Source organism: Mastigoproctus giganteus, chromosome 8, assembly GCF_048544385.1.
Source record: "Mastigoproctus giganteus isolate SK-2022 chromosome 8, ASM4854438v1, whole genome shotgun sequence".
Taxonomy (NCBI): domain Eukaryota; kingdom Metazoa; phylum Arthropoda; class Arachnida; order Uropygi; family Thelyphonidae; genus Mastigoproctus; species Mastigoproctus giganteus.
In genome coordinates this window covers 173,303,826-173,330,086 of record NC_143582.1, presented here as the reverse complement: position 1 = coordinate 173,330,086, position 26,261 = coordinate 173,303,826, and the positions used below count along the sequence as shown (strand labels likewise).

The window sequence follows — 26,261 nt, the reverse complement described above, 5'->3', positions numbered from 1 at the left end:
GTTCTGAAACCTGCTTCCAAAACTCAATAGTCTAGCAGCCAGTTCCACTTAGTTTTTTTTTTTTTTTTTCTGAAAACCTCAAACACAAGAGGTATTAGAACTTATAGTACTTAGTACCATGAATGGATTGGAGGTTGAGAAGACGAAAGAAGATATTTGTTGACATTAGACTTGAACTTCTGTAGACTTTAATTTTCAGAAAATATGTATGAAGGATTTCTCCATTACTTTAGAAAGAGTAGAAGTAATTGGATGGGAGGGATTTGTCACCCCTTTTTAGGAACTGGCTGGATATGAGCAAATTTCCAAGCAGAAGAAAAAACATCTTTGGAATAAGAGAGTGAAAAAAGTCAGCAAAAACAGGAGTAAGTTCAGGAGCACAGGTTTTGAGAACAAGTTGAGAAATACCATCAGGACCTGGAGCTCTCTTAGCATCAAGGTTCATCAAAGTCCTGACATCCTTTTGACAGAAGATGACAAGAGGCATTGAATGGGATGTGCTGGGAATGGTGCGAGGTGTTTTACCAAGGTCATTAATACATGAGTTGGAAGAAAAATGGGATGCTAGCAGGTCAGCTTTATCCTTGACTGAAGTGACAATAGAACCAACTGGTTTTGACAGAGGTGGTAGCAGAGATGGCAAAAGTTGCGGCCAATAGTTTTGGCAAGAGACCAGAATGCTCAGCTACCATTAAGGCAAGAATCAAGTTTTCTACTCTTAGTCTGTTCAAAATCTAATTTGGACTGATTAATAACTGCTTTACAATTGTTGCAAGCTCTGGTGTAGGCAGAAAATGAAAACTGAAGAATTGGAAACAAACCAATTACAATATGCCAATTACAATTACAATTGCAATTACAATATGCAATATTCTCTTGAACAACCATAGCACATTTATTGGAAAACCAAGGTTTAGATAAAGGACGAGATTTTAAGGTGGAATGTGGAATAAAGGATTCCATTCCTACAAGAATAATTTCACTGAAATGATCTGAGCAGATGTTGACATCAAAAGTTTTGAAACAGTCATTCCATTTTTCATCTTGTAATGCCAAACTACACGAGGCTGAGAATAGCCATGAGATAAGGGCTCCATTGGAGAAGAGACAATCACCAAGTTGTCACCTGAGGCACCTAAAGGACCGCTCAATTCGGCCGTGTACTTAGAAGGGTTGTTAGTGAGAAAAAGATCGAGTGTTGGCTGTATGGTTAGGATTGTCCGGTATTCTGGTAGGTAAACGAATGATCTGTGCGAGATCATTAGTAATTGCAAAAGCCTCAGCATCTCAGCCAGCTGGAGCTGTGTGACTAGAGAATGGAAGCCAACTGGAGTTGTGAACATTAAAATCACCAAGGAAAATTACCTCACTGTTAGGAAAGTTGGACTGGAGAAAGTTAAGTTGCAAAGAGAGAAAGTCAAATAGTTCCAAGTGGTTAGTAGAGCTGGGAGAATGGTAGAGACAACAGATGAATTTGACAGAATGAGGTAGAGAGATTTTAAGCCAGAGAAGATCGAAAAGGGGAGATTCCAAATTTCCAGGTCTCTGACAGAGACCATCAGAATGGACATATGCACAAGTACCACATTTGAGGCAAAAGGAATCATTCTGGGAATAATTTGGGCAACTGAGATGAGCATTGGTTGAATCAACCGATAACTGAGGTTCTGTTAGAAAAAAGTACATGGGGTTTGGCAGACTAAGTGGAAATGGACATCGTTGAGATTAGAACTGAGACCATGTATATTTGTGAAATTAACTAGGAAGTGTTTGGGAGGTTTAGATCTTTTTGCAGATAAGTTTGCTCTATTAGTTTGACAATTCATGGTGTATAAAATAGTAAGAAAAAGTGGGGGGGGGGAGGTCATGCTGTATGAAGTAATGAAATTTTTGGATAATGGCATACACATGGTAAGAATATACCCAGATCCTTGAAATAACATGCTCCCCCCCCCCCCATACACTGCTCCAGTCACTATATGGCAGAGTAGAGATAGAGACAGCAAGATTATACACTAGCTGATCCGGAAACCAAGAGAGTTAGTTCGGTGTACTAACTAGTGGCCAGCCTGCGAACACCGTTTTAGAGCTGTACCCTCGAACGTAAGGAAGTTTGGATCTCGCCATGGTGTTCATTATAACCTCAAAAGACATCAATCATACTGATTGATGGAAGAGATGGGGAGGGTTGATTGGAACTTATCTCTGAAGATTAAACGTTTCCACCAGTTCAAGCCTCCAATAAGCAAAGTGGTGATATTTCACCGGTTGATGAGAATCATCTACCACCTAGTATTTCCTGGTAAAACAGAGGGGCAGCATTCCTCCATGCATTGTGGACGCCACACCGCAACCCCTGATTACGTTGGTTCACACCTGGATGGTCATCCACTGTGTGGTTACACATGGGGGTTATACTCCCATGTGCAGGATTACTAACAATCCCAACATCGTGAAGGTGCAAACAGAGTATTTGACTGTCACAGACTGTCTGGGCTTCGCCGAAATTGGGGTCACTTGGCTTGAGTGTCACCCGAATATCAGTTCATCAACATTTTAGACTCCCAAGTAGCAAGCACAGATTGTCTGGCATATCTGAGAGGATGTCTGTGACAGCCTCAAGGACCAAAGAAAAAGGGAAATCTCCCTCAATGTTTCAATCCTCTATCCCCTTGGAGATGGAGGATTGGTGCTACACTCTGGTAGCTCCAACTCTACAGCTACTGTATCCCCAGAAATTGGCAGTGAGATGGGACAGCCATTCTTCATGTCAACAAGAAAAGAATTTTCCAAAAAATGCAAATGTTTTAAGTGCTCTTAAATCACGAAATCTATCAATAATTTCTTCTGCCAGTCCGAGTAATACTTGCATGCATAAACTAGTTATTATTTCAAATCTTGGTAGAGTTTGCAAAGTTTTACTCAAACACGTGAAATGAGTGAAGTTTTAGAAACCAGGTCTTCGAAGAGTTTCAGTTTGTTGTGGAAGCTGAACACACTGTGCTAGATCGGAAATAATTTTTCATTGTCCTTGCTGAAATACATCTAATGATTGTAAATGGTGAACAACATCTCTGAAAAATGCCACTACGGTGGCATACGAGTCATTTGCAGCATCATCGAGAATGCTTTGTAGGATTCTTCCAATTCCAATACCCTAGCCTCTGTATGGATTATAGGTGCATTGTGGGCCAGACGTTGGTTGGAGATCAAGGTAGATCAGACAGGAGTGCATCACGTGGTTCCAGTCCTCTGGCTCTCCACAAATGCAAAAAGCATCGTCTGCCATACTGAAGTCAAGAAGATTCTTTTAAATGATCCATGGCCAGTCAAAAGGAAGGATGTGCAAACATTAGGATAGAACAGTTGGAGAGTCGTTTGTTTAGGAAGGTAACATCCAGAATGAAGAGTAGTAATTTCACCTATTGATGAACTATTCCATCATGTCTGCCACAGGGAAACTAATTCAGTCCATATGCGAGCCACCTCATGTTTATTGTTAGTGTATGTACATGTTTTAATGGTGAGTATTTCAACTTCTTTATTCTTCTTCATGGCATGAGAGAGGCTGAAGTATATGATATGGAGATCCAGAAGTAAGCATCCAGTGAACTTGTAGTGTGGCAGTTGATGTGGTCCGACATGCGAGTCATTTGCAGTATCATAAGCATTGGACCTGAAAGCGAAGACATTGCATTCTTACTATCCTCATCCTGTTATATCACGCTGTAGTGCTGTATGCGACAATGGGAATAAACACCGCAGTGCAAAGAAGATGTAAAATGCTACCTTTTAGACTCCAGTCTTTGCAATTGAAGCATGCCAGCATGGTAATATAGGCTTTAATTTTAATATTATCTTTGAGGAACCATAAGTGGGGAAGGAACGTTCCTTGGTCATCCAGTGTAATACCTAGATGTTTGACAGAGCATTGGTTTTTGAGTGATCGCCCTTTTATAATGGATGGTGGGATGTCTTCTCACATCCAATTTTCCTTTCAGTAGAAGGGTTTTGCTCTTTTCATAGAGACGTTTGTTGTTCTCTCCCACTCAAATAAGGCAGACAGTACTGCGCCTGACCTGGTTTCTATTGTAGCTCGTAGGTAATTCGAAGATTATGACAAAGTCGGCATAAGAAGTTTGTGTGATGGGTTAGATCCTCAGAAGCCAGTCATCCAGGATCTTATTCCACACTGATGGAGCCTTGGGGACAAACTTGGTAAGTTGCCAGGAATGGAACTTTGTTTTGGTGAGACCAGTTAAAGAAGTAGCTCTTCAGGCAGTCGAACAGATTCTGGGGCAGTCAGTGGCCCTGACCCGCTGTAGGATGGCCGGCCACAAAGCGGTGTCAAAGGTCTCCTTAAAATTATAAAAATTGCCAAGACATAGGCGGCCCAGAATCTCAAAAATTTCCGATTTGCAGTCAGAGCGTCAATCGTAAGACAACCTGGTTGAACCCAAACTCGAAGGGAGCTGCAAGACCTTTAGCTTCATATGCAAGCTGGAGGAAAAATAGCAAGAGTCTCTCAAAAACTTTACCCAGAATTGGTAAAAGTGCTATAGGATAATAGGTTGATGTCCTGCCAGTGAGATCCTTTGGTTTTAGGTTTTGCAAGCTTCCAGGGCGATGGAAATGTGCCGTCTTTCAGACAGGTGTTGAAAAGTTGAATGAGGATTCAGGAGCAAACAGTCCAAAGACGTTTGACAAACTCCCTCTTGGTGAGGTCCAGACCAGGAGCTTTCCATTCTTGATCTTGCTGATGGACATGGTCACTTCTTTAGTAAAAGGATCTTCAATAGCGGTAGGTTGGAAGTTTTGATTGTCGGTAGTGACTTGATTATGGAAGTCAGTGTTTACGGCAGAATCATCTCGGTAAGTCAAATCCAGAATTTTGTTCATTGTGTCCAGCCCATTTGTTGTCTCAGGAGAGCCATTCTTGCAGATGGAATTTATGATGTCTGTAGACCGATTTTGTTCCTGACAAGTTTATGCACCAGGGCCCAAGGATACCTCTTCCCTTCTGTCTCTACCGCATTACTGAACCATTTGCTTGGCATGGTAAATCCTATTGCAGCAAAGGGTTCTGAATCTTTCTTTGTACTGCTCAGAAATGTGGGGAGGCTCAGTCCTGCATTTATGCTGGTATGCTCGACGTGCATGCTTGAGATCATTCAGTAGATTAGTAAGGTCCTGTGACCATCAGGGGACACACCTTAGACTTCCAGTACATTTCTTCATCGATTCTTGTGAGACTTTCGGAGGTAAGATCACGAATCTTTCGAACACTTTTGATTTTTAAGTTGTGCAACTTGGGTTTTAAGGTTTAGGTTTTCAAGACAATATCTTTTACACCATCGCTGTCCATAACATCACAACGATCTGTGCTTCCTTGATAATGAGCATATGCTTCTGTTCTGGGGTAGAAATCTTGGACATCCTGATGGCTGCAGCATATGACGAAGTCTGAGGAACATCTTCAACAGGGGCCTGGGTGTTAGAGGCAATGGTGTTCAAGGCCTTGAAAGCCGGATTGATCATTGTCGTCGTGAAGGTCGCATTCGTTTGTAGCAACTGCTCGTTCGTTATTTTCAGTCTCAGTTATGACTTCATATGACTAGTTATGACTTCATAAAGCATCTATTCCAATGAGCCCCAACAGCGTGTAATATGTAAACACGCAGCACTGTACATAGGGATGTTGTGCGATACGTAGATACCTAAGGATATTGTGTATGTGCTATCCAGTGCAGGAATGGGCAAGGTAAAACATTTAAGTGGCATTGTAGTCTGCGCGAGATGCCCGGAATGAGTGTCTCGAAAACTGCAACTCTTTTGGAGTTTTCACGTACGACTGGGACTCAGGTTTATTGAGATTGGTCCAGTAACCAATTAAACATCGAGCAAACAGAAATAAAGCAAGTGATCATATCTGAATACGACCCATATTCTTCGAGTTATTAAAGTTTAAAAGTGGGAAAGGACTTCTTAGGGCCTGAATATATGCAACGTTAGCTGGACTAAGATTTGTATTTATAAAATGTAATCAATTTAAAGTAAGGTTATCTGTAGCAAGATAAATATAAGAAAAAGTTGAAAATCTGCCATGTAAAGTTTGATTTGCGATAGTTGTTAGTAAAGACATTTTGACAACAGTTGTAGGTAATAATCAAATCATGACAGACGAACATCACACATTGCGATTTTGAAGATATCGTCGTATGGAGTTGCGTGTGAATAATAAACGTCGACCTTGTGTAGTCTGCGTGTGTTGCTCTTTACACTGAGAGTGCAAAAGGTAGGAAATCCTGATCCAAATAAATAAATAGAAAATGTGGCTGTAACAGTGTAGTCGCATTTTGCTATTTATTTAATTCTACTAAAAGCACTCATTCCTCAGTAGTGGAATGGTGAGGCGCGAGGGTACATAAGTACACGCGCCTTTACTGACCGTGGTTGAAGTCTGCATAACTACTAAATACGGCACTGTTGTATTCTTTCTATTTTGAGAACTTCTCTCACCATGTGGACGTTCCTGAGTATAAAAGATTATTTACATAAGGCCAACGTTTATCGAACAGACAGTAAGTGCGGGAGTGTCTGAATGAAGTAGTGGGCTTCGTTCCGAAATGTTTAAATGGTACAGACCTTCCCAACTACAGTAAGCCCTCCATATTAGCGGTTTTGATTATTTATGGGTTGTCTCTTTGTACAGTATGCCTAATACATTTGGCTTCGATTATTCGCGGATAGTTTCTCTGCAAGCCTATATTAAATTGCAGCATATATACATACTCGTCTCTACCTAATTATGCAGTAGAGGTGTAGATGAGATCCTGATCCAACCGATTGATCAGGGTCTCTTCATCAATCCAACCGATTGATCTTAAATTAAAAAAAAAAAACATCGAGCTTCTTTTCAAGAAGCTCGATGTTTGAAAAGGTCCAAGACACCAACGTGTCTTTGAGAGGTTCGCAAGAGGGCGATCATATGAGGAGAAACTTCGAAGATGTGGGCTAACGAGCTTGGTAGCTAGATGCCTGAAAGAGATCTGATTGAAGTTTATAAGTAAGCGTTGTCAGGTGACATCAGATGCCTCATCAGACGTACCCCATGACAGCAACTTATTCCATTCATAAAAATGCACCAGCTAGAAGGAAACTTTCAACAATCGGCAGGTTGAAACGTTCATGGCTTCGATTATTCGCAATAGTTTTTCTGAAAGCCTGTGTTAAATTTCAGTAAGTACATATGTACTTGTCTCCACGTATATATATATATATATAATTTCTTCATTTAATCTTTACTGATGTTTTTATTTCTTGATAGCTTTACGTAATCATGTCGTAGAGGCGCAGAAGAAACCCTGATCCAACCGATTGATCAGGATCTCATCGAAAAACAGCCGTTAAACTTCCAGTTTCGAGTATTCGCTTATGTCAAAGTACAGGGTTGTTAAAATTAAAGTATCCCTATGTAGAGGACTCTGGAGCGAGTTCTAAGGCTCGTAATGAAGGTAAATTTGGACAACAGGTACAATAGAGAATGCGCTCACCATTTATTGGGGAAAAAAAATAGTTACAAAATTTGTCAATGTATGCCACTGTGTCACTGTATGGCGCGTAACTATCTTAGTTACGATTATGCAAATAACTTAAGTTATTTGCATAATCATAAGTTATAGCCACAGCGCCACTATCAGCTCTACTGTACTGCATAAAACAAAGCAGTAAACATACAGTAGATGTTTGCCTGCACTAAGCAGTAATGCCAACAATGTTGCAGGAAAAGGCGCTATTGGTGAAGCTGTACTATCAGAACAGCAACGATGCAGCTGCAGCTATCAGAGAATCCGGCGTCAGAAGCGCATAAGGCCCACTTGGACATATGACTGTTTGTACAAAAATGATTGCGAAATTTTAAGCGACAGGACATCTTGGTGTTCAACCAGGTAGAGGTCGAAAACGAGTGGACTCCTCTTGTGTTGAAGATGTGGCTATGGCTGTCGTGGATTCATCAAGTAAATCTCCATGTGGTAGCGCAAGTGTGCCAGCTGTTTCTCGTGAAGTGGACATGCCGTATTCCACTGTAAGGCTAGTAATGCGTCAGGTGTTGCGGTACTATCCCTACAAGATGCACAAGCTACAGCAGCTAAAGCATGGTGATGCAGATATTCGCTAATGCGCTAATTCGGTGATGAAGTTTCTGGTGCAGGAAATCACTTGGCCATGGAACATCCTTTGGAGTGATGAAGCCCACTTCTGCTTAAATGGACAAGTGAATACGCACAACTCTCGCATTTGGGCAATGCGAGAACCCTCGAGTTATCCAAGAGGTCCCGTTGCATTCTCCAAAAGTGACAGTGCGGTGTGGATTTATGGCCACATTCATGATTGGGCCATATTTTTTTTGAACAGGTAATACCGACTGGACCCCGCACCTGTTCCGTTACTGGACAGCGATATTATGAAATGTTGGCAAATTTCGCAATAGCAGAGCTGTAACAACGTGGATACCATATTCATGATACCATGGATGATACTTCAGGATACCATATTCAGGATCACATATTCGTGTGCCACCCCCACATCCACCGTTGTGTCCAAAGATTGCCAAGGCAAAACTTTACAGACGAACGGGTCATCAGCCGTTGTTTCCAGACATCTTGGCCACCCCGATTATCGGATCTCACCCCATGCGACTTCTGGTTGTGGGTTTATTGAAGAACCAGGTATATCGGGAAGGATGTCAAACTCTGGCATATCTGAAGGACAGCATTAGACGTCATGTGCTGGCTATTCCAGTTGATATGTTACGTTCTGCTGTAGAAAATGCTGTTCTTCGAATGGAAACTGCTGTTGACCAAAATGGAGGACACATTGAACAATTGTAGCGGTGTTCAAGTGATTTGTATTGCCACAGCGCCAGATAGTGAATAATGTTGTAACTATTTTTTTTTTTTTTTTTCCAATAAATGGCGAGCGCATTCTTTATTGTATCTGTTCAAATTTCTCTTCAGTACGAGCCTTAGAACTCACTCCAGACCCTTCTACATAGGGATACTTTAATTTTAATAACCCTGTAGATAGACTTATGGATGGCTAGAAAAATCGGATAAACACGCTCACACGAGGCGTTTTTCTCATAACCATATGTACATTATGTCCGTAGAAACATAAGTTCACGGGTCGATGTGTGTGTTGTGCGGGGTGAAAGCCCTTGAAAAACTAATTCCTCCGCCTGAGATCGGCTAACAACATTCTCAGCCTCGATTGAAGTGTACTTTAGAAATTCTTCTTTGTAATGTAAAAAACTGATCTAATCTAAAATATAATGGAACTGAATTGAAACTTTATTCAAAATAATAATCTACCACTTGTAATTTAAATTTGATTGCGCAATTTTTTTTTTTTTTTTTTAGAGAAACCATCACTCATGTCCAAAAAAATTGGAACGTTGTATGAGCTGTTATGTTTGTCTGTCCACAGAAATTATTGAAACAGTTGAAACCTTTATTATTATGGCCATGTGAAAATAATAAAGATTAACAAATACATTTCCCTAAAAAGAACAATGGTTGCAAAATTTATTAAAAAAAAAAAAACTCTAGAAAGCAACTATAATGCAACTTCATGTAACTTAAACTGCAATCCACCCTTTCAAAAACATTAGACCAATCCAGTTATGAGTCGTGGAAAATCTGAGTTAATACTAGTGTAATAATCTGTACTGAGCAGGGGCGATTCCAGATAGGGGCTAAAGTTGCTATGTCCCCCTCCTTATAATCAAAATAATGTGATTTCTTCTGCTACATGATTAAAGTTTAATGATTTCCCAGAGCACTCCTTTAACCTTGAGAAAATCTGGAACTTCCCGTTGTGATGAGAATCAACTTAAAGTGAAGTTAACAAAACCAAAGAATCGGTAAATATAGAAAGAAGCGCTATTTGAAGGAAAGAAAGGTATTTCGTAATCTGATTGAGGAGTGGAAACGAAACAGAATATCAGAGCTGAACTCATGGATTCAGAGAGAGCAGCAGAGAAAAGTCTTGGATCGAGTTCCCCAGAGAAAATAAGTTCTTCACAGTCTTAAACTCACGCATTGTGGAATAAGTAGAAGTAGTGGTGAACTGCTGAGAAATTTGTCATGGCAGCAGGCTTTTGGTTTCATATTATTGAAGCGTTTAAGAGAATTAGCTGGCGTTCTTTTCTTTCAGTAGAAAGATAATAATCAGGTGGAATATATGAGTAAAGGGCAAGAGTTAGCTAAACGACTTTTGCAACTCTATGGACAACTTTCCAGTACCTTCAATATTACCGGAGGAGCTTGACAATCTCACTGTATGTTCTCTTATTTGTCTGCACTGATCGTAACTGTCAACTGACCTCAAATCAAACTGTACTGGCAGATACCTCAAAACAAATCTTACGTGACAAAACTTCCAAGTTTTTTCCCTCTTCATTCAATAAAGTTGTTCAATAATATTACATTTTTAAATTAAAAATTAACCGCTAATTATCCTATTTTATGATAATTAGTGGTTAGTTTTAATAAGGTTAGGTTAACTGAAGTAGGATAACTAGAGTTTAGCTTTTAATTAAGCATTAAGGAAACACAAAGGAGATTTTTTGTGTTTCCTCGTGTGTATTTTATTTGAATAACTAGAAACCTTTTAGGCTACAACCCTCTAGGCGTTTAGGAAACTTAATCTCTATACGATTTAAATAAGTTTGATTGTAAGCTGTCAGTTATCATCAGCAGAGATCAGTGAAAACTAATGTCATGTAGTGAGTGTTAAGCTATTGATATTTACAATGGCGGACCAAAAAACTGCATCACTTGTGGATTTTGCAAATAATGTGTTTTGCGCTGCATTGTGGGTTGCAGAAATGTTCGAAATGCATTTGATAGACGGGATATATATTTCTGTGAATGAAATCCAATAAAAAGGCTCCACCTGATATACCTAAATGCCATCAATATCTTCCCAAAGGGTAAAATGCATAATTATTGGAAATATGTTGATTTTTTAGACTTCACTGTTAATATCCACTGCGATCCTAAAACCGAAAAAACTCGTTGCTGGAACCACCTGGTTCAACTTTGGCAAGATCGGTGGTCTTCTTCTTCTTCCAAAGGTATGATCACAAGAAAGTTTATTCCATCTGTGTCCTTTGCCTTACAAAAGTCTATTCTAAAATGGTTCAGTCCAAATCTCCGCACTCTTTTTCTTCTAACTGGCCATGGTTCCCTTCGTGCTAAACTTGCTATGTTTAACCTGTTTGATTCTCCCCTCTGTAACTGTGGCAGCCGAGAAGACTGGCAGCATGTTCTTTTCACCTGTCCACATTACTTGGATCTTCGTCAGCCTCTGTCTGCTCTGTGTCAACCATTCTCCCCAGGCAATGAGTCTTCTCTCTTAAAAAACTCAAAGAAAAATTTCATCTTCTGCAAGATTTTGCACATAAAGCCTTTGCCAGACGTTGACAAATCATCAGTAGTGCCCCAATTTCAGGAACTACTCCTATTCCAGCTGTACCTCCAGTCCAGACCACCATCTCTATCATCGCCATCTCGTGATACCACCGCCATCGTCACTACCACCATTTTTTAGCTCAAGTACCATCTTCACCGCCATCTTCGACCTGGACAGTTGGTTAACAAACTTGTATAACGCCGAGTGACATCACTGTGTCTTCTTGACTTCCATTTCCTGCTAACCTCAGGCTGGTCCTGAGGCGAGGTCATCTGCTGGCACCACCTTACACTGGTGCGGGATGATTTTTTTTTTCTTTTTTTTATTATTTTATTAACTTATTTTTATCTTTATTTTTACAGAATTTTATTTTTATTTTATTTATTTTTATCTTTAATTTTTCTGATTTTTATTAATTTACTGTTAAATTTAATTTTATTTACTCATATTTTGAATGATTTCGACATTCAGTACGTGTCACTCGAGGTTTGCTGCAGTTCACGCTCAGTTGTGGCCCGCCTCCTCGCGGCGTAGACGGGTATCAGGACGCACCACCCTGGTGCTTGTTGCTTCCTGATAGCAAAGCGGCCAGAAACAACTAAACAACGTAACACAAACACATACACGGCACAAAGATAGCATTACACACATTTCTGGCCTTTCTGCAGAGTTTTTGTAACATCACAGTGTACCTTGGTGGAGTTGAACTAGCGTTTGGGAGCCGCCTTACATAAGATATTGGCGCCTCCGTAGCCAGGTGGGAAGGAGCAGCAGTGCGTGGCACACGCTTCTTGATTAGACCGGGGTTCGAGCCCGTCACCACCAAATACAGAGGATGCGGAAAGGTCAGGGAATGACCACCGCATATCCCGGAGCAATATGGCCTTAGTTGCTAATGCTCCTAATAACGAACATTCTCTCAGTTCTGACATAAGATACTATACATGTCTACATGCAGATTGAATTTCGATTCCCAAGCAAGTTGCTTCTTCCTCATCTGTTGGGTCAACAAAGGCTTCTTCTTGGGCCGGTAGGCATACACACCACATTCCGAAAGCGGTCTTTGGATATTCGTGCACTTGTTTCAACACTAGAGGCCACCTCAAAGTCCAGTTTTAGATCAGAAGCACTAGCATGGCAATTACGAAGGCATAGCTGTTTAAAATGTCGATCTTGGGAAGGCGTAATCACTCTTACGGCCTGATCCAGGTTTTCTCTTAACAGCACCAGTTGACGCTTTAATTTCAGCACCCGGGACACTGTTGACTGGTAGCAGCCTATTTTATCAGGATAGCACGCGTAGAAAGAATTTCCTGGGACAGAGCAACAGCTACACTGTTTTTTTCTTGGTGTCAACTGAACATATGGAGCCATGCTTACACCTCCGTAAAACAGGATAGTAATAAGCGTGTATACCCTTCCAACGCTGTATTTATAGAAACGGCTGATGCAATACCTTGCAATTACTGTCTGATGCAATAGAAGCGTTATCTGACGCAATACTTTGCTTTGCGACAAACAAAATGACTGCAATCAAACAATATCTTATACGTTTCACTACAAATGTTACTTTTTTGTAAGGTGATGCAGAGTTTTTTTGCCCGCCAGTGTATGTCGACCTATTATATAAACGTTTGTGGGAAACTTATCCATGGCGTCAGAAAGTCATAACTCTTTCCGACTAAAAATTGTTGTTTGTGTAAATCTAGTCAATATTAAGAGGTTAATGTTTGTCAGTTCAAGATGGCTATGTAGCCCTCGTAGGTAGCACAGTTGGTAGAATCGCCTTGTGGAAAAGATCTGCGTTCGAGCCCCGTCGACGACCTGAGGGATTTTTATGGGCCTTTTTCACAACGTGGCTGAGTTAGTCGGTCTCAGGCACAGGTAGCATGGTCTTTTCTCTCGGGAATTCGTGTTTTTTGTCCAGCAGACAGAAATTTACAGACAGTATACACTGAACATGGCCTTAGACGGTGATGCCCCTAAAACCCTACTACAACGTAGCTATGTAACTGGTTTACTCACAAAATTTAAAGCAATACACGTTAGGATATCTGATACATTAAGCAGAACTTTAATATTACTATAGTCAGTACATCCACACACAGACAATTATATAGATTTGTTTGCATGATTCTCAAGTATAAGTCATTCTTTTGAGAGGCAATAAAGTTCCTGGACTGGTCCAGGAACTTTCAATAAAGTATTCTGTATCAACCAATAAAAAGAACACAAAGTGAAGCAGCTTGAAAATGGCCTTCTTTTTATAAAAAAAGTAATCGCAGCATGATTGAGTTCACTTATTACACCGTTCTAAAAGTTTCTGAAAATAGCTAGCGAAGGTGTCCAAAGATGTTCAAGGATGTTCATTTCGGCGGTTACGTTTTTCCTTGTCCTCAACATCCTGTAATCCCTCACCTGTGTGGACAGTTTTCACTTTTGGGAAAGAGGGGGAAAAAAAGTCCTCTGGTGCTAGATCGGAAGAGTAGAATAGATGGTTGATCTGTATAATGCCGTGTTTCGTCAGAAATGTCTTCATTAAAAGTGCGAAATGGGTGGGGCATTCATTGTCTTGCAATAAGAACCAAGCTCAACCTTTCTTCCGAATTTGCGGCCTCACCGGGAAATGCGCTTCAGTAGTCTTGAAGCACCTATACGAAGAACGCAGCATTGACACACTCTCTTCCCTTCAGGTACAGGTTCATTGTGAATCACAGCTTGTTTGTCGAAAAATGTGGTCAGCATCGTCTTGATCCTGGACTTCTGGAAACGAATTTTTTTATTTTTTATTTGATGATGAGTTTTAAGTCCACTGCATGCTCTGGCGCTTCATCTCTGGGTCCTAATAAAACACCCAAAACTCATCTCCAGTGAAAATATAGTCGAGGAATTTAGGACTACCTTGACAAGTCTGGATGACGTCTTTGCATGATGGCACTCTTCGTTGCTTCTGCTCTTCCATGAGCCACATATGATTCCATATGATTGAAGGGAAATCAATTGTGTTAATTAGTAATGTCAACAGACGCGTAGCCATTCCCCTGAATGTCAACTACTAAGAAAACAAAAGACTTTTGGCAAAGAAACACACACTTATTTCTTTTATTTGTAATTAAAGTAATATTAAATAAATATAAATTTTTCGTACTTCTTCGGATAATCGAAATTCTAGTCAACTTCACTAATTGTATCAGTAGTAGCAGTAATGGCAAATGATGCAAGAAAGCAAGCTTATCAGCCAAAAAATAAAAAACAGTTCGTCCATCCGTACCCTCCAAAAATTTGTCTAGTTCTCCTTTGAATTTATTAAACCCATCCACTTCCACAACAACAGGTGGAAGGCTTTTCCAACAGTCAACCACCGGGAAAGTGCCTTTATTAGTATTTTAATCAGAACTTGGTGGCCAGCCTACAGCAGGCCCATAGGTGGCTACTCCCAGGCGTCCACCATGCATGGCCTGATTCAGCTCTGGGGACAGCCCAGTCACTGTAGTCATAATAAGTTAGTCAAATCCAGTTAAATAGCTCACAATTGTGGATTAGACATGGTGGGACAAGAGCGGTTTGGCATTATTATGTATCAGGAAGGTAATTATTATATTTGCAGGGATGTTCTGCAGAGCTTGCCTCTGTATTGCTCTCCTAGATTCAAATATGGCTTGTGAATACTGTACGAAGGCCTTATAGTATTCCTCTTCATTGATGAGGAGATGTTCGTAGTTTCTGAAGAGCCGGCCGATCTTAGAGATAAATATGTTCCGGTGGTTGTCATAACATGGACAATCATAAAGTAAATGTGTCCAGTTTTCGTTTTCTCCAAAAGTGCAGAGGGGGTCATCGGTTAGTGACCAGTCAAAGAAGTTTGGGTACAGGCCAGGGGGGGTGAGATTACCACGGTAGAGGTTTAAGATAGGTTACTGCCTCGTCGGGGAGGAATTCCTAGTGACCTTCCCGTTAATGCTTTGTTCCCAGCTTGTCTCCACTTTTCCTGTAATTCTGTGGTAACACGTTTCTTTTCTTTCTTTCTTTCTTTACATCTTGTATGAGGTCTAAAGTTATACCTAGATGTTCCGTGGAAATACCTCTATTTAATCGGCAATATAATCCATGGCCTACATCCAAGTCAAGTGGTAAAGTACATGCCAGAACTTGCAGGATGCCCTCGTGGGTAGCACAGTTGGTAGGATCACCGTCCTCATCACACCGGCTGGAAAAGACCTGAGTTCGAATCCCGGGATTAATTTTTATAGGCCTTTTTCATAGCGTAGCTGAGTTGGTGTCAGGCGAGGGTAGCATGGTTTCTTTTTTCCCGGAAACTCTGGTTTTTAGTCCAGCAAACATAAAATCCACCACAGAACACACTCAATTTACAGACAATATACACGGAGCAACATGTCGCCGATGCTCCTAAAACCCAATAAAAACAACACAACAACAACTAGCAAGACATGAGTATTCACTGTGTGTCAGGCTGCTCTGGTGATGGCTAGCAGGATTATTCTCTGTATGGAGTCTATTTTATTTTTGTTTCTGGTTATTGCTGTTCTGTGGAACCAGATTGCAGCACCACACTTTGGAATAAAAACCTGTGGGGCTGCAACCGGAGTGAAAACTGCTAATGTTTTTCGTTTTAATTCTCAGTTAGATTTATTGATTCTGATGAGTAAGCGTGTATAATCTCTAATTTTTTGGGAAAGATGTTGAAGGTGCTGATAGAAGTTAAATTTGGTGTCAAATATTATTCCCCAAGTACTTCAGTTCCTGCACCATTTTTAAAGATATATCTGAAATTTTTATGATCGGTGCTTGACTGGGACTCAGGATTCCTTTAAGTATAATTGTTTTAGGTTTCTCCGCTGACATTTTCACTTTCTGGACTTTTGTCCATTCCTCTAGTTTCTGCAGAGCCATGTTTCTATTTCAGCACGGGTGTGAAATGGAAACAATCAGGATTAAGCCATCTCCAATGGCGATAGCACCCGTGGGAGTTAAGGTCGGTGTTTAGCAAGTTGTCAAGTACATTGCTCGACAAAATAAATAGAACGAACTGATTTTCATGAATATTTTATTGTGAATAGTGTCCCCGAAGGCGAATATTTGATATAATAGACATCCTGGCATGCAAATTCCAAGTATCCAATAGAAATTGATCTACCACACAGAGCCGCATATTATGCAAATTATTCATGCCTATAAAACACGGGTTGTGACCACATCATTTCATTCCCGTTCTTTTTTGCTTGCTCAGTGGGATAGCCACATCTCCAGCCGTCGTTTAGATGATTCTTTGAGATGGCGGGCCATTGAAGCCGGGCAGTCACAGGCGGAGGTAGCATGTTGGCTTAATGTGTCATGCACTGTCGTCTCAGCAGTATGGAAGCAGTTTCAGAAGATATGAACCATCCCAAGAAGGGCTGACCAAGGTCGCCCGGGGCCTACATCAACAAGAACAGGCCGTTATCTAGCTCTAACAGCAAGAAGGAGCCCTACGATGTCCTGTCTCTTGAGGTTGCTGAGGCCACAGGTGGAAATATTTCCAACCGGGCTGTGCTAAAAGACTTAATTCAAGTGAACTCTACGCAAAGGAGCCAGTGATTTGTATCATATTAACCTCAAACCCCCGTAGAGCTCGTCGAAACTGGTGCCATGAACATGTGACTTGGAGCCCTAACAAATGGCGTACAGTTCTGTTCTCAAACAGATTCTAGACGTACTTCATCTGGCGATAATGAGGAATGCGGTGCCATCCCATCAACGTTCAGAGAAACGGACACACGGTGAAGGCGATGTAGGGCGGAGCAATGATCAACGGTCGCACCCCACTTCGTGTTTTTGATAGGAGTAGTGTAACTACGCAGAAGTACCAAGAACATATCCTCGAACACTGTGTGCGACTTTTTAGGAGTGTGGTTGACCCAGATTTTCTTTTTTATGCACGACAACACCACTGCACATAGAGTTCAGGTGGTGGAGGAACATCTTGAAACTGAAGATATCCGACTGCAGTGGCTAATACGATCACCAAACTGAAATACGATTGAACGTGTGGGACGCCCTTGGGTGTCACATTGCACGCCAACAGAAAAATCCTCGGTCACTTGGTGAGCTAAGGTCTGCGCTGATGGAAGAATGGGTTTGTTGTCACAGAATAGACACCTTACATGAAGTTCACTGCTGTCAGGCCTGTTTAGCCATTGGAGGGAATCGTACGCCGTCATGTGACCATATTTCCGAGCATCTTGTATCGATTTCTGTAATGTGACATTTTTGATAATTCTCATACCCCCATTATACCTGTCCGAAGTTTCTCGCTGTCTTCTCATTTGATAGTTATTCTATGGTATACGACCATACCAAATTTTGTCTCGCTTCATCTCAAGCTGCGCTACGTGTTCTGTTATTTTTGTCGAGTAGTGTACTGTTGTCCAAAAGAATGGATCTAGCACCGATCCCTACAGCCACCCTCTTGTGATGGTTCGGCTGATTCCCTGATATCTCGTGCGTACAGCGACTTCTCTATTGCTTAGATAGTTTTTATGCAACTGTAAAGATTTTGCAGCATATCTGGATGGCGCAACTTCTGTAGTTGCATTTGAGAATTTGAGAGCATTTGTCATCTCTATAGATTTTTTCCCTTGCATTTGAACAGCCCAGCATCCTTAGGATGCAGGGCTGTTCAAATGCAAGGGAAAAAATCTATAGAGATGACAAGCACGTATTTTTCTTGGGTAGTATTATTTGCCAGAGTTAATAACTGGTACATGGCATCTTCTGTTAATTTTCCTGGTTGGAATGGGTACTGCTTATGAGATTGCAGGTTATCCTGGTAATAGTAATCTTTTAATTTGAATAAGCGCTCAAGGATTTTACCAAGCACGGGTGACAAGGCTATCAGCCGGTAGAACCTTTACTTAGTCGGAGTTTTGTCAGGGTTTTTTAGTATTAGCCTTAGGTTTGCCTGCTTCCACAGAAAAAGATCAGAGAAGGCAGAAGCAACCCTTTTACTCGCCTCCACTTCCAGAAAATCATTTCGTGTCATGGGCATTGTTGTCTTTAGTGTGCTCTAAGGCTGCTTTCATTTCATCAAGGTTGAAGGGTGGTTCAGTTGCAGTGCTCATGTAGGCTATGTTGCTGCAACATATGCTTTGCTGTCGTTCAGACATCACACATATGAACTGGCGCATTATGACCCACGTAGTCCATGCGCCACTAAACCTCAATACAAACAAATAAAGCTGTCGTTCAGTTAGGTTAGGGCTTGGTCACCCTCAGTGAACAGTGTTGACATTATTATTAACGGAGTCTTCCTAAGTATGGGTAAGAGCACCGTCAATAGTGATGGCAATGTTAGCTATTTCCTCCGTAGGCATTATGGTTATCACTATCTGGTAAACGATACCCAGGGCCCACCAGTTTTCCCTTTTCTTGTTTCTGACGAGGATGGTGTAGGTATTCCTGAGAACCCTGTAGATCTCTCTCTCTCTCTCATTCATCTCAGACCAGAATGTTCTTGCCCTTTGGAAGTTTTTTCCAGCCTAGTGTACCGTTTTCGGAGGTCATTCAGTTCGGGACACCATCAGGGGACAGCATTTTTCCTGGACAGCTTCTTTTTTATTGAGCAATTGCAGGCTGATGTTAATGCGTGTGTAAAGTTATCACTATTCTCGGTGGGAGAGAAATGGCTGAGGGACCCAGGCTACCGGCTCCCAAGATAAGTGTTTTTGTACTTCTCAGAGAACACGACTCCAGTCAGCTTTTTAAATATTATACCTTATAATGTCATATGTGATAGTTTTGTCTAAAAGGTAGAATGCGATTGCTCTGTGATCTGACGTAGTCTATGCTTCATGAACATGACAATATGAACTTAGAGGCTATGGCACTGGTGGCTATTTTGACATCTCGGGTTAAGGACCGAAGAATATACACTATTGCAGACTTAGTATACTGTCACCAGATGGTCTTAGTTGCTTTAGCGCTTAACACCCATCAGCTCAGCCTAACCTTATCACTCAGAAGTTCGATTTTCGCTGCTTTTTCTCTTCTGCATGCTTCTTCTTCTGAATTGTCATCTGTAACTACACCTTTTTCTTCCAAAACAGCGAACATGTGCCTCAACTGGTTAATATCCAATCGCGGTTTAAGTACAGACTCACAGAATTCCCTTTTCCTTATGACTGTACCCCTTCTACTTTTGTTCTTTGAAACAACCTTCCTTCACATGTATTTCCTGAAAATCTACAAGAAATTCAAGTCCATTATCAGCAATCTTCTGTATTCTCGGTCTTCAACCCATAATGGTACTAGAATACTGTAGGTTACTATACCTTTCGTGTTTATGGCCATCATTAAAAAAAAAATTAAATAAAAAATATCGGTGTTTCTCACTCCAAAACGCAAAATACATAAAATGGAATGTGGAAGATTTCACAGATCGAATATTGGTAATAATTTTCAAGTAAAACATTAAAGAAAGCCATCAATACCAAGTTTTAAAATCTGTCAAACACTGCTGTGATCCTGCGCGTAATATTCACCTAAATGTGGAGAATTCTGACAAAAGTTAAGTAGCTTCGTGGACTAAATATTCAGGGGTTAAGCATCTATATTAGACGCAGTGATATAGATGGTTACTAAACCGAGGGAGAGATGGCGCTACAACACCAACTACGGTGAAAATTGTCCTTCCGAGTGACTCGTCTTACTGAAAATACCGTTGAGGAGTTGGGGCAGGTTTTTGGCGCAGGAGGTGGCCGCACCGCGCCAGACAGGATCACAGTTGGTGGTACGACTGTACATGGAAAGGATCCATAGTCACTGCAACGTCTTGTGCTATAGACAGTCGGGAGGACTGATACTAAAAATTCAAAATAGTGGCAGACCGTTTTTAAGTGCGGTATCGTTAAATAACTGACCTTTGGCCTTGTTTGGCTATGCTCGAGCGTGCTATATACAATCCTCAGTTGAATAACTATCGCTACACATCTTGTGGATACTATAAGGTAAGGATTTCATTAATAATAGATTTAACGCGTTGACGTGTGACTTATTGTAATGTTCGCAAAGTACTTGATAATAGTTGGGCGCTTCGAATAGATCTAAAATAGATTATTTTGTACCGAATCTAAATCGTTAGATTCATTTATGCGAACGATTATTTGCATTTTTCGTGTTTGATCTAATCCAGTTGATTAGATTAACGAAGATATTCTTCGATATAAATTAGGAGCGAGCAGAAATCTCGTCTGGAGGATCTTCATCTCTTGGAAAAGGTGATCACATTGCGAGGATCTCCATCCTTTGGTCAAACTGACCAAGAAATGGAGATCCTCGCAACTTATCACTGTGTTTGTTTATTTATTTATTTATTGTTATTATTTTATTTTTTTGATAACTATTAACTTGGTCAACTTGTCCTTAAATATTTTAAGAAAGGTTCTTTTCTTAAAAAAGCGACATAAACCATGACATGAAACGAATAAAACCAGCTAAGGGGGAGAGATCTGTAAGGTACGTTAACAATATCATCTAGCATCCTACTCATACAAGAACAGCCATATAAACCGATAAATGATTGGATTGCTGATAATATTTGGATATCAGTGAAGGACCAATTAAATTGCTTTGCAAGTCGCAGTTTGCTCTCCCTAAATCCGCATAGTTTTCGCTTCAACAGATTACTTGTTTAATTTGTTCCAAACGATCTATCTTTATACTTGAATTCTGTGCTTTATATTCTCAATAACTTCTCATAGAACCAACATTTCATAGAGAAATGTTCGTTCTTTTGTCTTATTCTTCCGATTTTTGTGTCATTATGACTCATTAATTTAGTAAGCAGCGTATCGGATGTCTTGAAGCAGCTCCTTTTTTTTATCGTATGCATCAGCGATAATTCATTCGCTTGGACTCTGTCTTGTAGTAAAATTAAACTTCTAAAAGGTCACGTGAAGTGTACAAACTCAGAAAGGTTAAGCAGGGAATGATAATTAACTTAATTGCTATCACATTGTACAACAGAATTTACTGTAATTAAACCAGTAATACGTTCCCCATTTCCGGCGGTTCTTCATGACGAGATTTGTACTCGGGTACCTCCAAATGAGTAACAGGTGATTCCCCGCTTTTCTCTCTCCAGATGGTTCACCATTTGAAGAGATCTGAGTGCTAATTTCGTGGGATACTGGAGGAATTAAAGCCTCTCTCTAATCGAGCTGTAGTGACCAATCTCTGCTAGAAGGGGGATGATGTTTTTCTCGAAGTTATTCCTGGTTTTTTCAACCCTGCTTTCAACATACCATAAAGGTATACCACTTTATCTCCTTGTAGTACTGATGCGCGTCTGCTGCTACAAGCGTGAATACTTAATACTCCACCATACGCATATTTCATCACAACTATAACTTTAATTTAATATAAGACTAATGAATCACTGACAGGCCAAACGCAATGGATTTCTGCCTTACCTGGACAAACAATACTAGGAAAGGAGGAGTGGTTTTAAAAGCTGTGTGTTTCATGAGTAGATAAATCAAAAAAGTTAACTTAACCATAAATGACAATCTGTAATTCAAAGAAATGAGAGTTGTTGAAATGCTATTCACGCAGCAAATCTTCCTTAAAACCAAAATTCTTATTAATAACAGTTGGAATTTAAAGTACATGAAGTTTGTGCATAGTGCTCATTTGGATACGTTTTACAAGTCGCGAGGAGGGGAAAGGAAGCATTATTTTCTACAGTTTTCCTTTTTTGAGAATCGCCACATCCTTACACCGGGTGGAAAAGATCTGAGTTAGAATTCCCGTCAGTGAAGCGAAGAATTTTTGTCTTTTTCACAACGTAGCTGAGTTAGAGGTCCTAGACGAGGGCAGAATGGTTTTTATCTCCTGGAAACTCTGGTTTTTCCTTTCTAGCAAACAATAAATCAACCACAGAACACGCGCAATTTGCAGCTATATTGTATACTGCGCAATTATGGCCTAAGTTGCTGATGCGCATACAACAACTTCACAACCTGGCAGTAAAATGCATCTCTATGCCTTTTGAACGAACGAGTTAGAGTCAGTGGTATGAAAATTTTTATTATTGATAGAGATCTCTAAGGGAATCAATTCGCCTCATTTGTATTCTCCCGGATACTCTGGTAGGTTCCAGCATATCGTTGATGCCTCTTTAAGAAGCAAATTAATTCAAAAAGTCTAAAATTTGGCCAAAGGTGTAGAAATGCAGTTCGTACAATGTCACGCACGAACTATAAATAAATGAAGGTCAAGTCTTTTAAAATTATTACGATGAAAGTATGCGCCATAAAATATCAGTATAGCACACTTTATTTTTAAAAGAAAAATCGTGGAAGTTTGTTTGTAACTAATCCAAAATCCATGTCTTTAATGTAGAATCCGTGGATCGTCTTACAAACATCCCGAAAACCGACTCAATATCATGGCGTATATTGTCGATGAGATCCTGATTATTTGCTCTTAGAGGTCGAGTCAAAAAACGTTAAAGGTGTTCAACTTATTGCTTTTGATTTATTGTATGAAAATGTATCTTCGGTTATGGAAAGATGACATAGTATCAAGGACGTAAATAGGAATCCCTGTGATTTATAGGCATTTGAGTTTTGTCAATGAAGTAGGTTGTCTATCCTACAGCGATGCATTCTTCATGTAGGGGTTGAAGTAGTCTTTCATACCTAAAAACAAAATATCTGTATTTTTCACGCTGTATTTTCATTATCTCACATTCCTCTCCCCCCTTCCTACCCGGTAATTCATTTCCAGTCTTCCTGGGATCTTTTCATGGTCCTGCTGCCACCTCTGTGAAATGCTCCACTTAAGAAATGCTCCACTAGAGGGGTGAATGGCATAATCGCCGAAACCGCTGTCTGGGGGGAAGTGGGTAGCAACATTTTACAAATAAAAAGTATAATTCTTTTCTCACTTAGTGCATTAGAATACTTTTCTCGAGAATAAGAGACCAGTACTGCTTTGTGACCAGTACCGTTTAAATTATTATTAGCAAATTAAAGCATAATCAACCTGGAATATGTCCTCATGGGTAGCGCAGTAGAAAAGGCTTGGAATAAATACTCGTATGTTGCGCGTGGCAGTTTTATTCTTTCCTTCCCTCACTCAATCAGTTTAGTGGCTTGCTGCTCTGCTTACAAACCTGAATATTTGATTCATTGGTGGTAGGATGTATCCATGGTCTATCTTGAGCTTTATTAGACACGAGTCAATTAAAAATGAATATCCCTGTTGCACAACTTAGGCTGCTGCCTTTGATGCCAAGTTCACAGTTTACTTTTCAACTGGCCTTTCAACTCTCCATCGCATGATATCTGCAATATACTTTCCTCTTTCCGAGGTGAAAAGTTAATGGCTATTTTAAAGACTGCAAATAATTTCCGAACCCTCCTTATTAGTTACAATTCACAAGTATTGCTGAACGCAGAAGGTCACTAGCCTAGTTTTTTGACCATCTGTCCATTATCTTCTTGTCACTTACGTACACTTTTCATATGAGTATATTACACAAAGCTGAAGAAGATGGTCTTTTTACATGGCATTGACCTTTCAAACTGTGACCCTATTACAGGTTTCTGCAGTGTTGCACTACAAATAAGCAGCACTTCTCCAAGTGTCGTTTGTATACCCAGTTTCCCACCCTAAAAGACTTAATGGAACTGTCTGAAAATTTACATATCACTATGTCGAGAGGATATATACAAAGATCAAACAGGCTATAAGTTGAAAGCAAAAATAAATGATATACTAACACACTAGAATCACAAATGTGACAAATTCTATTGTCAGTCTTAAACGAAGATCAAATATTGGTGAAACCTTTTGTCGAAAAGGTTTTTAAAGATTATGCACTCAACTAAATGAGTTTTAAATTGGTTGCGGACTCAGCGCGTCTCGATGATTCATTAGGCAAATTGTTGTTGAATCAGATCCTAGAATGGTTGATAAGTGTTGGTACCAGGTGGATAACAATCTACGGCCGTCGTCCAGGTTTTGAAGCATCCAGACAGACATCAGAAGCTGAGAATTGGATAATTCGCCGATGGCTGTGTCTGACAGATTTGCCTTTCCCAGCAGGATTATGCTAATTCTGTATCAACCATACCTGAACATTTATATTCTCATTCTGTATTGCGTTTACTCCCTCTCACTACATCTCATCGTGCCCAGAGATAAAGCCATCTCGAATGAAAATTGGTGATTGATTCTCTTTAGTCCTGGAAAATGGGAACAAAGTTTTGTGTGTGGCCTGGTTAAAGTGGTGTTCCTTTCTTAATTTAGCCTGCACAAACATAACACTGCACTTATTTCTAGCCATTTTACAGAGTTCTATATCATCAGTGTATACCATGAATGTTCAGGAGCCACCCTACAAGAAACACAACACATGTTCACATATCTTTATTCAACAGAGACATAAAAATCGAACACAAAGAATTAACGATATGCTACCTCTTATGATAACTGGTTTCTATCCTATCACTATTTCTCCAACAGTTATACATTGCCTTACCATTAATATCCAGTTACCCCTCTGTTGATGGTTGGTCACGTCTTACTCGAACACTACGTGTCAGACACGACTATAAATATGTTCCTAGGCCTTCTATGAGACAGTAGTATGGGAGTGAATGCAAGATGCCGCGATCGACGGAGTTAACAGACTTCCCCGCGAAAAGATAATCGGGCGCTACCTAAGCAATCGGTATGTGTGAGACATTTTAGTGGCAATGAAGATCCCTAAGTTGATGATTAGTAATGTGAACTGAAAATGGAAGTGGAGTGGAGTGCTGAAACCGTCGTTGAAACTATCCGGAAAACTGCCAAATCTGACCAGTACAATCCTGAGGACCCCTGCGTGATATGGGGTACCACCGTCTTGCAGCTATCCAAAAGCCACTAGGCACTTAGACTAATGCCCGATACTGTCTGGCTTGATGTAAGGCCCGCTGTTCTTGGACTGTAGACTAAAGACTGTAGAAGTGACGAGTCGCGGTATATGGTTTTCCAGTCTGACGGTGGTGCCTGAGTATAGTGGATGCCTGCACAAAGCTACCTTCTGGACTGTAACGCGCTGACAATGAAGTTTGGCGGAGAAAACGTGATAATCTGGGGCTGTTTTTCATGGTTTGGCCTGGGACCATTGGTTGTTTTGGACAAAACCATGAATGCTGAGGTCTATCTAGACGTCCTGGATAATAATTCGTTAACTATGTTGTGGCAACACATCGGAGAAGAACCATAGCTATACAGTATGGCAACTCTCCATAGGCGCCCCCGTAGCCAGGTGGAAAGGAGCAGCAGTGCGTAGCACACACTTCTTGATTAGACCGGGGTTCGAGCCCGTCACCACCAAATACAGAGGATGCGGAAAGGTCAGGGAATGGCCACTGCATATCCCCAGAGCAATATGGCCTTAGTTGCTAATGTTCCTAAAAACCAAACAACAACTCTCCATGTCTTATTCCTCAAGTTGTGGGGGACTGGTTTGAGGGTGAGTGAAGAAAAGTTGGATTTGCCAGCCCAGAACTCTGATTTCAATTCTATAGAGAACCTTTAGGATCAATTGGATTGCCGGGTGCGTGTGAATAGAGAGTGCCCCCAAAAAAAAGCTGAACTGGTCGCCGCTTTGAAGGCAAAATGGCGGAAAATTTTGGAGGGTATTTACAAAAGAAAAAACAGGTGGAGAGTGCTCCAATAAGACTAGAGGTTGTTGTAAAGTCTGAAGGCTTCAGCAGATGGTAGGGCATTCCATG

General features: G+C 40.5%; 1 protein-coding gene across 1 annotated transcript in view; it reads left to right on the top strand.

Moving 5' to 3' along the window:
• The first annotated feature begins 20,361 nt into the window (after nucleotides 1–20,361).
• The window catches only part of LOC150082012 (uncharacterized), a 136,576-nt gene continuing 130,676 nt past the window's right edge, over nucleotides 20,362–26,261 (top strand). The window contains exon 1 of the mRNA XM_090379064.1: nucleotides 20,362–20,477. Within this exon, the coding sequence (XP_090235190.1) occupies nucleotides 20,409–20,477 (69 nt within the window). The 5' untranslated portion in view covers nucleotides 20,362–20,408. The remainder of the gene's footprint in view (nucleotides 20,478–26,261) is intronic.